Below are 12,588 nucleotides of genomic sequence, written 5' to 3'. Positions count from 1 at the left end.
TCTAGCCTGTGTTACACAGGAGGTCAGACTAGATGATCAGAATGGTCCCTTTTGGACTTGGAATCTGTGAAACAATAAATGAGTAAGAAATGGGGTTACATGGGCAACCTACATTCTGGCATTTCTGAAATTTTAAGTGCTTGGCTTCAAAACATAAATAACTTTCTTTTAGTACAGAATGTTATTCTGTGTAATTGTGAATATATATATTTAAATGACTAGAGCTGGTCAGACTTTTTTCTGTTCTTTTTTTGTTTCTTTGTTTTTTGTTTGTTCATTTTTGTTTGTTTTTTGGCAGGGGTGAAAACTTGAGGTTTTTGTCAAGAAACAAAATATTTTTTTTTCTTTTTGGCCAATTAAAACTTAAAAAAAAATCAGACACGAACAACCACTAACAAACCAAAAAATGGACAAAAACTGCTAAAAAGAACCACAGATGAAAATATCAGAAGCTTGAAATATTTTTTATTTCCAGTTTTCCAACTTAATTTAAAAAAAATATATTGGAAAGAAAACCCTTCCCACCTTAAAAAAAATAATCAAAAACCAAATTATCTCTAGAAAAAAGAGAGAGAGAGAGAGAGAGAAAGAGAGAGAGAGAGAGAGAGAGAGAGAGAGAGAGAGAGAGAGATTTGATGGCTAATTTTCAACCAGTCTTAAAAGTGACAGATTATGAAACTTCAAAAGTTTGCTATGATGAAATCACCAAAGGTGAATGATTTTGCTAATCTCAAAAATCAGTAAAAAATTTGCTAGGGGGTGCCCCCCCCAAATCCACATACCTTCTACATTTCTAATTTTAGAAAGGGCCAATTTGTAATCACTTGATTTACAATCTGGACTAGAAAATGAGAGAATCTGAAATTCAGTCTTTATTCATCAATTACACGCTGTGAATTTGGGGAGATTACACTATATTCTTCACACAATGCAAAACTCCATGTTTTAAGTGAAAATCTGAATGCTACCATGAGTATATATGTTCTACCAGCAACTCCATAAGTCTATTTATACTCTCAATGCCAGATCCCCAGCTGGCACCAATTGACAGTAGCACCATTGGAGTCAATGAGTCAGATTCACCACTGGCATGAATTGGCATCACTCCATTCAGCTAAGTGCGGCCGCCTTTATTGCAGATCTGCATCTGAGGAAGTCAATAGAACCTGCAACCATGCACCTGCAAGCAGAGTCTAGCTCTCAGTGTGAAAGTTACCTCAGTGGAGGCTCCATTCTCCTCCCATCCTCATAATGAGGCTCCTCCATGCCTGGCCGACATGTCTCGGCTCAGCGCACTGTGCTATTGTATGTGGAAGTGCTCGTTCACAGTGGCACTATAATCTCCTCCTCTCTCTCCATCCTGTGTGCGCTACAGGGATCCACAATTGTGGGATGGAGAATGGGAAGCTCACATGGGTGACGGAATTCATGCTGCTGGGGCTATTCGAGGCCCACAAGCTCCAGCTCTTCTTCTTCTTCCTCTTCCTCCTGTTCTACATAGTCATCCTCCCAGGCAATGTCCATCCTCACCATCTGGAGTGACCTCTGCCTGGGCTCCCCCCTGTACTTCCTGCTGGCCAACCTGGCCTTCCTGGACATTTGCTACTGCTCTGTTACTCCCCTAAAGATGCTGGCTGACTTCTTCTCCCACCGCAAGACCATTTCCTACGGGAGCTGCATGGCCCAGCTCTTCTTCATCCATTTCCTGGGGGCAGCTGAGATCTTCCTGCTGATTATTATGGCCTATGATCGTTATGTGGCCATCTGTAAACCTTTGCACTATGCCAGCATTATGAGCAGGAGGGTCTGTCATGCCCTGGTAGGGGCTGCCTGGGTGGGGGGCTTCATGCACTCCATAGTCCAGGTGGCTCTGACCATCAGGTTGCCCTTCTGCGGCCCCAACACGCTGGACAACTTCTTCTGCGATGTGCCTCAGGTGATCAAGCTAGCCTGCACCGACACCTACGTGGTGGAGATCCTGATATTCTCCAACAGTGGCCTGGTCACCTTGGTGTGCTTTGTCCTCCTCCTCATCTCCTACACCATCCTGCTGTTCAAGCTCAGGATTTAGTCCCTCTGCGGGAAGAACAAAGCAGCCTCCACCTGTCTCACTCACATCATCGTGGTCTCATGTTTGTCCCAGTCCTCTACATCTATGCCCACCCCTTCTGCAGCTTCCCCCTGGACAAGGAGGTGTCCCTGTTCCTCACTGTGGTCTTCCCACTACTGAAACCCATGATCTACACGTTCAGGAACAAGGAGATCATCAGCTCAATGAAGAGACTGATGATCAGATACAGCCATTCGGGTGGGAAGTAATGGAAGCCAGAATAAAGTAGTGTCAGACTGTGAATACTTTTCTGTGTGCAGAGCTCCATATTGCTTTTAGATACACTGGAGAAACTCTGTAGTTATGCTGTAATATCTATTGAGCAACTTGAATCTGTTAAATAACTTTAAAGTAAATCTGTAGTATCTATGGAATATGTCTGTAGTATATATTGAAAGCCCTGTACAATCTGTTGAGTAATTAGTAAATCTGTAGCATCTATGTAATAACTTGCATAAGGAGTCTGTGGTTAAATGCAGCCACTCTATGGAGTATATGGGTTTACATTGTACTTTCTATGGAGTAGCTATATCATGAATGTGTAATAACAATAGAGAATCTGTGGAATATCTATGAAGTAACTCCAGCGTTTACACTGTTATAACTGAGAGAAGAAATTAGCTCATTCTATTTTATATCTGAATATGGTGCCAGTCCTGGTTAATAATAATTAATACTCAGGAGATGATCATGGCTTGTTTTAGTTGTGATAAAACATGGAAGGAATTTTGGTCATGGGTCAATTGTCTAGTGCTAAATTCATGCCACTTAAAGACTGCAGGGTTAATTATTGTCTTTATTTATATTTCACAAAAACAATGAGGAGTCCAGTGGCACCTTAAAGACTAACAGATTTATTTGAGCATAAGCTTTCGTGGGTAAAAAAACCCACTTCTTCAGATGCATGGAGTGAAAATTACAGATACAGGCATAAATAAATATTGGCACATGAAGAGAAGAGAGTTACCTTACAAGTGGAGAAACAATATTGAAGGCCAATTTAATCAGGCTGGATGTTTTGCACTTCCAATAATTGATGAGGAGGTGTCAATACCAGGAGAGGGAAAATTGCTTTTGTAGTGAGCCAGCCACTCCCAGTCCCTATTCAAGCCCAAATTGATGGTGTTAAGTTTTCAAAAGAATTGTAGCTCAGCAGTCTCTCCTTGAAATCTATTTTTGAATTTATTTTGCTATTTTTAAATCTGTTATTGAGTGTCCAGGAAGACTGAAGTTTTCTCCTACTGGCTTTTGTATGTTACCATTCCTGATGTCTGATTTGTGTCCATTTATCCTTTTAAGTAGAGACTGTCCGGTTCGGCCAAAGTACATGGCAGAGGGGCATTGCTGGCACATGATGGCATAGATCATGTTAGTAGATATGCACGTAAATGAGCCCCTGATGATGTGGCTGGTGTGGTTGGGTTCTATGATGGTCCTAGAGTAGTTATGGGGACAGCGAAAGCCACAGGGTTTGTTACAGGATTGGTTCCTGGGTTAGTGTTTCTGTGGCGTGGTGTGTAGTTGCTGGAGAGTATTTGCCTCAGGTTGAGGGGCTGTCTGTAAGGGAGGACTGGCCTGCCTCCCAAGGCCCATGAGAGTGAGGGATCGTTTTCCAGCATAGGTTGTAGATTGTTGATGATGCGCTGGAGAAGTTTTGGCTGGGGCCTGTACATGATGGCCAATTGTGTTCTGTTATTTTCCTTGTTGGGCCTATCCTCTAGTAGGTGACTTCTGGGTGTCATCAGATGGCCACCGGTGTGCTGCTCTGCTCTGTTCAATGTTGATATCAGTCGGCTGCGTGTGTGTGTTCCCTCTGTGTGCTGCCCCAGCTCTGCAAATCGCTGACTCAGCAGACCCTGAGAGAACTCCCAATAACCAAAGATTCCGATGAGGTAGGAAGGCACCTGGGTCAGGTTTATTGTTGAAGAGAAACACAGTCTCTAGCTCCCCAGATTAGATATCCAAGGTTCTGCTAACTAGTACATATGTGCTCCCTGACAATGGACTGGCTCAGTCAGTGGCGGGACTTCTCACTGCCCCCTAGGCCATACAAAGATATCGCCCCAGGGAGGCATTCTCATACACAGGTACAAATGAGTTACACATCACTCCTGACGTATTGAGGTGCAACCCTTCCATGTAGCAAGATACAACCCCTCTATGCAATAAGGTGTCGCCTCACACATTGTACATGTTGCTTTGAACAAAACAACTCTATCATATTACCCTTTTGACCCTGCCTTAGGATGTGTCAGCCTGTTTCCTGTTGTCAGTGTGGAATGTGCAAGTATCAGAGAGTTCTGGTACCATATGTTTATATCTCTAGTAACCAATACGTTGTAGGTATATGTTTATGCAACATCAGTCCTATCCTTATCAGCTACTGTGAATAGGATCTGCCTCTGGCTCACAGCTCAGCTTCGCTGTATGTTAGCAAAGTCTTGGCCATTACTTTAGTTCAGGCCTTAGGCCTCATACCAGGCCTCTGATACCAACGTTTATATCTCAGGGCCTCATATCTTGCCTCCACTTACTACACTCGGTACTGCTGAGGGTGCATAGAATCACAGAATCATTGAATAACCGGTTTGGAAGGGACCTCAGAAGGTCATCTAGTCCACCCCCCTGCTCAAAGAAGGACCAATTCCCAACTAAATCATCCCAGCCAGGGTTTTGTCAAGCCTGACCTTAATAACCTCCCTAGGGATCACATCCCAGTGCTTCATCACCCTCCTAATGAAAAAGTTTTTCCTAATAGCCAACCTAAACCTCCCCCACTGCAACTTGAGACCATTGCTCCTTGTTCTGTCATCTGCCACCACTGAGAACAGTCTAGAGCCATCCTCTTTGGAACCCCCTTTCAGCTAGTTGAAAGCAGCTATCAAATCCCCCCTCATTCTTCTCTTCTGCAGATTAACAATCCCAGTTCCCTCAGCATCTCCTCATTAGTCATGCGCTTCAGACCCCTGATCATTTTTGTTGCCCTCCGCTGTACTCTTTCCAATTTTTCCACATCCTTCTTATAGTGTGGGGCCCAAAACTGGACACAGTACTCCAGATGAGGTCTCACCAATGTCAAATAGAGCGAATGATCATGCTCCTTGATCTGCTTGCAGTGCCCCTATTTATGCAGCCCAAAATGGCATTAGCCTTCTTGGCAACAAGGGCACACTGTCAACTCATATCCAGTTTCTCATCCACTGTAACCCCTAGGTCCTTTTCTGCAGAACTGCTGCCTAACCACTAGGTCCTTAGTCTGTAGCAGTGCGTGGGATTCTTCCGTTCTAAGTGCAGGACTCTGCACTTCCTCTTGTTGAACATCATCAGATTTATTTTGTCCCAATCCCCTAATTTGTCTAGGTCCCTCTGTATCCTATTCCTACCTTCCAGCATATCTACCACTCCTCCCAGTTTAGTGGCATCTGCAAACTTACTGAGGGTGCAGTCCACACCATACTCCAGATCATTAATGAGGATATTGAACAAAACTGGCCCCAGGACCGACCCTTGGGGCATTCCGCTTGATATTGGCTGCCAGCTAGACATGGAGCCATTGATCACTAGCTGTTTAGCTCGACAATCTAGCCAGCTTTCTATCCACCTTATAGTCCATTCATCCAGCCCATACTTCTTTAACTTGGCGGCAAGAATACTGTGGGAGACTATATCAAAAGCTTTGCTAAAGTCAAGGAATAACACATCCACTGCTTTCCCCTCATCTACAGAGCCAGTTATCTCCTCATAGAAGGCAATTAGGATAGTTAGGCATAACTTGCCCGTGGAGAATCCATATTAACTTTTCCTGATCACTTTCCTTTCCCCTAAGTGCTTCAGAATTGTTTCCTGATAGACCTGATCCATGATTTTTCCAGGGACTGAGGTGAGGTTGACTGGCCTGTAGTTCCTCAGATCCTCCTTCTTCCCTTTTTTAAAGATGGGCAATACATTAGCATTTTTCCAGTCATCCGGGACCTCCCCCATTCACCGTGAGTTTTCAGAGATAATGGCCAATGGCTCTGCAATAACATCTGCCAACTCCTTTAGCACCCTTGGATGCAGTGCATTCGGCCCCATGGACTTGTGCTTGTCCAGCTTTTCTAAATATTCATGAACTACTTCTTTCTCCACAGAGGGTTGGTCACCTCCTCCCCATGTTGTGCGACCCAGTGCAGCAGTTTGGGAGCTGGAGGCAGAGGCAAAAAAAACACTGAGTACATTAGCTTTTTCCACATCCTCTATCACTAGGTTGCTTCCCTCATTCAGTAAGTTTCCTGCAGTGGGGGAAGGAACAGCAGGTCTGTCAAAGAACCTTTAGCAGAGGATTGGCAAGTACCTCTAGGAAAGTTTCCTAGAGATCTCTCCAGAAGATTCCCATGAAATCTCAGTGTGCATTAACACACTATTGCACTGCATGGTTTAGCTTCACAAGGAAATGTGGAATACAAGCAAACAAAGCAAGCCTCGTACATTTCTATCCCTTTGCCCACTTCTACAATATACAGAGCAAAGGACAGCTTTATCTCATATTACCAAGCAGCATCAACTCAAAAAGATCACTTACTCCTTGCCTGCATCATACGCACCAGCGATGGGCTCCTAGGACTGGCTAGACCTCTCCACAATGAAAAAGAACTCTTGACTCACCTCACCACTAGATGACACTGAAGTGTGCTCCGCACCATCCTCCAACTCGACCTCCTCATCCACAGCTTTGTCCTCAGAGTAGAGTCCTTTGTCTGTCGCCATCGGTCCCACCAAAGTATCCAGAGAGCTCTTGGCAGTGGAGGTGACGTTGTTGCTGAGGATACTGTCCAGCTCCTTGTAGAAGCGGCAGCTCTTTGGTGCAGCACCAGAGCAACAGTGTGCCTCCCTTGCCTTATGGTATGCCTACCTTAGCTCAGCACTGCTGTGTGTCCTGTTTGTAACCCTTCTCCAACAAGCCACAAAAAATATGACTGTAGGTACTGAAATTCCTACAGCTGGAGCGGAGCTGGGACTGGACAGCCTCCTCAGCCAACAATTCCAGCAGGTCCAACAACTCAGGTGAACTCCAAGCGAAAGAGCATTTGCTGCGCAGATCCTCTATGGTCAGCTGGGAAGATGCGATGTGAGCTCTCCACACTGAGAAAGCAGGAATTGGAAATTCAAAAATTCCCTGGCTTTTAAAAGGGGATGGGTAGATGTTTGATTACCTGGGTGCAGGGAAGCAGAGTTAAAACTGCTGACCGGAGCACTCAAAATGGACATTGTTGGATACATCTTGGAGGCCATTAACAGTAACATATCCAAGCACTGTGTATATAATGACACCAAAAGCTCTACACCTCTTGTTGAGGTGGTTTTATTTTGTCAGCAAAGCAGTCAGTCGAAGGATAATTGTAGTGTATACACCTTCACGGTTTTGTCAATGAATCCTGACTTTTGTTGACAAAACTGTGTGATGAGACAAGGTCTTAGATGTATGTTTCTTAATGCAAGAGTATGGGGAATAAAAAAGAAGAATTAGAAAGACAAGTAAAAAGATTGGTGTTGTGTTTCAACTCCTTGAGTATGTCATAAGCACACCCAACAGATATACCAACCATCCAAACTGGAACCAGTCAAACCCATGTGAACAGCCTCAGCAGAGACCAAGGATCATCTCTGATCTGAAGGGACCACCTCAGAAGCGGGCGAGGGTAAGTCTATCTCCCAGTGCCAATCACTTCATGTTTATTCCATGGAGATGATGAATCCATCAAAATGAGCAATTGTTACCAATCAAATATTGTGGTGAGTTATCATAGAATCATAGAAGATATGGGTTGGAAGAGACCTCAGAAGGTCTTCTAATCCAACCCTCTGCTCAAAACAGGACCAACCTCAACTAAATCATCCCAGCCAGGGCTTTGTCAAGCTGGGCCTTAAAAGATGCAAAGGATGGAGATTCTGCCACCTCCCTAGGTAACCCATTCCAGTGCTTCACCATCCTCCTAGTCAAATACATGGTAACAGTAAACTTGAACCAATTGGGATAGGATTTTTACAAAAGGGGCCCAAGGGATTTGGGCACTCAACTCTCACTGAAAGTCAGTAAGAATTGAATGACTAATTGCTGTAGGTCCAGCTGACAGTTATATCCTTCCTCTCTAATTCAAAGTGTGTGTGTGTCCGGGGGGGAATCACTTAAGCATAAATTCAACTATAAAACTTCAATGGGACTTCTGCCTTGTTTGTTTTTCCAGATCAGTGCCTCGGTTCAGAATATTCAAAGGAATTGAGATTTAAATTCATAATCACTGAGTGTTTGGACAAGGAGAAATAATGATTTAGACCATATGAGGAGTTGGACCTTTGTTTTTAAGAAAACTCCCATTATAATAATCCAGTGTATTCAAAAAGGCAAAAGAAACAGAGCCCATTAAAATATAGCTAGTCAAAATGGCTCAAAGCTCACAGACAATGCAGATGATGAAGTTCTTGTTAAAAAGCTATGGAGTAAGAAATATTCACAGAAATAACAATGAATAATAAGTACTCTCAGAGAAATCATGATTTGGAAATCAAGAGTCAGAGACAGAAGAAGAGGCAAAATAAATTGGCATTGATTATTCATGATCTATCTATCTATCTGTCTATCTATCCACATGCTCTTCTTTTATCTATTGTATATGTAGTATACACAACCATGCACAAACATGGTTTAATAATAATAATAATAATGACAACAGCCAACTTCTGTGATCTAAATACATTTGGATCCTTTTGTGAATGAGGTATCATTGGCCAAATCCACCTTTGAAGCAAATGGCTATATCTCAGTTGTTATGAATATAAGATTAGCTAAACCTCTTCTCCTTGGTCTGGTCTCTTAGTACAAACACTCAGGTCTCAGCTTTGTGCCTGTCCCTCTCTTAGGGTGGAATCGTGTGATTCTCCCACCCTCCGATTGGGTCCCAAGATATAGCAACTTGTGCACCAACAAATGAGTTCTCCAATCATGTTTGGTATCTGCAGGTCTTCTCACAGGAGTTGTGACTCATAGTAAGTTGAGTGACTAGCCAGCCTTCACCATACTAAGTATGATTTATTTACCACTGTAGGAACAAAGTATAACATAAGAGAAAATATGAGCAATTCTACATCCATCACTGCAGTACTTTGGTGGGATAAAAAGTTGGGTTTATTATTCAGGCTCGGTTTGCTTATTTGAAACATTGCAATAGCTTTCTCTTCCAAAATACTTTTCCACCATAGCAAGTAATTATTTTTTAAAAAAATAAAACTACATATAACTATATAAGGCTCTATATGCCCTACCACATCATAAATAAGCCAAGAAAATCCCATCAGCATTAAAATAATCATTTGAAGAGGAACTCAGATATTCAGATACCTGAAAAAAACTTTTTTTCAATACTTTATCATTTGGGTAAGAAAAACTTCATGTCTCTCAGAAAACCCCTTTAAAGCGATTATGACATTGATACCTTAAATAAGTGACAAAATGAACTTACACCCCCTGTCAAGGCTGATTCTGTCACTTTCAGTGCAGAAGGTGGGAGCTCACAAGCATTCTAAAAATTAATACTGGCCACTCCAGGTTGGCATTAAACTGCCAAGGTTACAGCATTTCTTTGAAGTTGGATGGGTAGATGCTGACACCACCCAAGTCCAACCCCCCACCCCCCGTCATCCTCCCCATTTTGAGAAACCAGGAAGGGATACTTGGGAATTCCTTCCTGTGTGGTACCATTAAGCCCTTTAACCCCACCCTCCAGGGAAGAACTGAGAACAAAAATAAAGGAAATCACCTGTTGCTACCAACTTATTAAGCAACATATGCACAAAGCTCTTAGGACACAAAAAATCCAGTCCTGTTCTTTAAAAAAAAGGTTTATTTTATTAAAAACAAAAAGAAAAAATACATCTGGAATGTAGGGGTTTTGCTAGATCTTAAAAAAAAATTGCAAAAATTAAGCATCAAGATAGCTCTCTTGAGGCTCAGCTTAAAGGTTACATGTAAAACAAAAGCATTTGGGGTTAGCACAGAGGAGTCCACAAGCCAATAAGAAATACAAGAAATAATCCTAATCACATCTTCCTAGAAGTTCTCTGATTTACTTACATATATGGGATTCAAATAAGTAGTTCTAGGTATGATCTAATGATTTTCCATACCTGGCTTAAAGCTTCTTATAACATTGCTGCTATGTGTCTCCTCTCTCCAGAGAACAACAAATAGACAAAGAGATTTTTTTCCCAATTTTAAAAAGTTCTAACCCCTCCCATTGACTGTTTTGGTCAGGTTCCCACTCACTTCCCTTTACCCAGACTTTTTAACCCTTTACAGGTAAAACAAGTTGAGAACCTCTACCAAGGGGGATTCTATAGCTAACTGGCTGGTTGGATGTCCACAAAAGGGAGCTACCTCTCACCCTCCCATTTATTACGCTCCCCACATTTCATCCAACATGTTCCACCCTGCAAATTCCTACCCCAAAAACCACCTGGAACAAAGAAACAAGTTAACCAATGAATCAGCAACATGAAAAAGAAACAATCAATCAAACACACAAGCCAACCTCTCATACCCAAGCACAATTTTTATCCCCAAAAAAGAGGAAGTGACATCACAAAGTCCACTAGTGATTGAGCAATAGCTATAGATATTCTGTGCAGCATGATCAGATAGTATGGTGATGGCTGCAGTGTAAATCCCTAAGACAAATAGATGCATGTCTATGTAGATTTATGGATAGACGTATAGATTCTGATATTATTTATATAGTGTAATCCTAAATTTACTAATTTGACTTCCATGGAGTTAGTGCAGATTTTATGACATCATAAACAGATTGCACCTTATTTTCTCAAGGGAAAAACTTTGTCATCAATTGATTATTACTATAAAGTAGCCCAGAACGAAATCACAGTCAAAGTTCAATGACGGACATTTTTTTTGTTGGTGAATAACCTCCACACAATCAATTTCTTTAATGCAGCTTTGATCTCCTTGTTCCTCATGCTGTAGATGATTGGATTCATCAGTGGAGGTACCACAGAAGAGAGAACAGCCACCATGAGATCCAGCCCTGATGCTGAGCTGGAGGAGGGTTTCATGTACTCAAAGGAGCCAGTGCAAAGGAACAAACACACTACAATGAGGTGAGGAAGGCAGGTGGAGAAGGCTTTACGCCGACCCTGCTCAGATGGGATTTTCAGCACAGTTTTGAAGATCTGAACATAAGACACAATTATAAAAACAAAGCAGTTTAAACTTAAAAACATACTAAAGGCAAGAAGCCCAACTTCACTGAGGTACGAGTCAGAGCAGGTGAGCTTGAGTAGCTGGGGGATTTCACAGAAGAACTGATTGATGACATTGGGCTGGCAGAAGGGTAACCTGAAGGTGTTCCCGGTGTGCAGTGAAGCGTAGACAATACCAGTAATCCAGGCACTGGCTGCCATATGGACACAAGCTCCCCTGTTCATTACGCTCTCGTAGTGCAGTGGTTGGCATATGGCAACGTATCTGTCATATGCCATGATCGTGAGTAAAGCAAAATCAGCTGCAGTGAAGAGGAAAAAGAGAAAGACTTGGGTGACACATCCAGGATAAGAAATCACCCTGGTGTTCATGAGGGAATTGGCCATGGACTTGGGGATGGTGACAGAGATGGAGCCAAGGTCTATAATGGATAGGTTCACCAGGAAGAAGTACATGGGGGTGTGAAGGTGGTGGTTCAGGGCTACAACCATGGTGATGAGAAGATTTCCCATCAGGGCTGCCAGGTAAATCAGCAGAAACACCACAAAGTGCAAAATCTGCAGCTCCCGAACATCAGAGAATCCCTGGAGAAGGAACTCGATCACAGTAGTTTGGTTGAACATTTTCTTTCTCAGTTCATTGTTTGATGGCTGCAGAAGGAAGGATAAAGACAATTATCAGGATTAAAGCTACAGAGGGAATGGCCCTGATTCCCCTCATTAATATCTCTCAATAAAAGTGTAACTCATCACTGTCATTAACTAGGAGTGTAAAGTTAATACATATGTGTAAATTGGCACGTGTCCCTTAAAGTCAATGGAGCTGCATCAGTTTGCACCATCTGAAGATCTGGCTCAGGATGTGGTTTGATAAAATAGAGTATGATGGATGGAGCTAAGCACATCCCACCCCAATAGTCCAGTCAAGATAAGTCCCCTATTGCTCCAGACAGCAGGCTGCAAACTTAGTTATGAAGCTAAAATACTAAAAAGCTTGTGCTGTCTGATTTCCACTTTCCAGGGAAATATGACATGGATGCACAAAGCATCCAATATGACAGCGCAATTGTAAGGATTCCAGTGCAACACCACATGGATGGCCTGTTGCCTGTTTCCAAAACTGATTGATGGCCCCAAATCCCAGCTGCATTTCATCTCTGCTTGATGAGCGACTAATAGCATCGCTCAGCTAATTCTATGTTGTGTCATTTCCCTCTAACTTTATGTCT

General features: G+C 42.6%; 1 protein-coding gene and 1 pseudogene across 1 annotated transcript; one reads left to right on the top strand and one right to left on the bottom strand.

Moving 5' to 3' along the window:
* The first annotated feature begins 1,392 nt into the window (after positions 1 to 1,392).
* On the top strand, positions 1,393 to 2,319 carry LOC115637818 (annotated as a pseudogene).
* An 8,713-nt stretch (positions 2,320 to 11,032) lies between these two features.
* On the bottom strand, positions 11,033 to 11,983 carry LOC115637817 (olfactory receptor 14A16-like). The gene has a single exon (XM_030539440.1). The coding sequence runs from the start codon at positions 11,981 to 11,983 to the stop codon at positions 11,033 to 11,035; it is 951 nt and encodes a 316-aa protein (XP_030395300.1).
* Positions 11,984 to 12,588: the final 605 nt, after the last annotated feature.

This window comes from Gopherus evgoodei, chromosome 21, assembly GCF_007399415.2.
Source record: "Gopherus evgoodei ecotype Sinaloan lineage chromosome 21, rGopEvg1_v1.p, whole genome shotgun sequence".
Lineage (NCBI taxonomy): Eukaryota > Metazoa > Chordata > Testudines > Testudinidae > Gopherus > Gopherus evgoodei.
The sequence above is the reverse complement of the archived record's forward strand: the minus strand, read 5'-3'. Positions and strand labels throughout refer to the sequence as shown.

What these genes read in the sequence shown, in the direction of transcription:
- LOC115637817 (XM_030539440.1), bottom strand. Translation starts at nt 11,983, where the DNA reads ATGTTCAACCAAACTACTGTGATCGAGTTCCTTCTCCAGGGATTCTCT.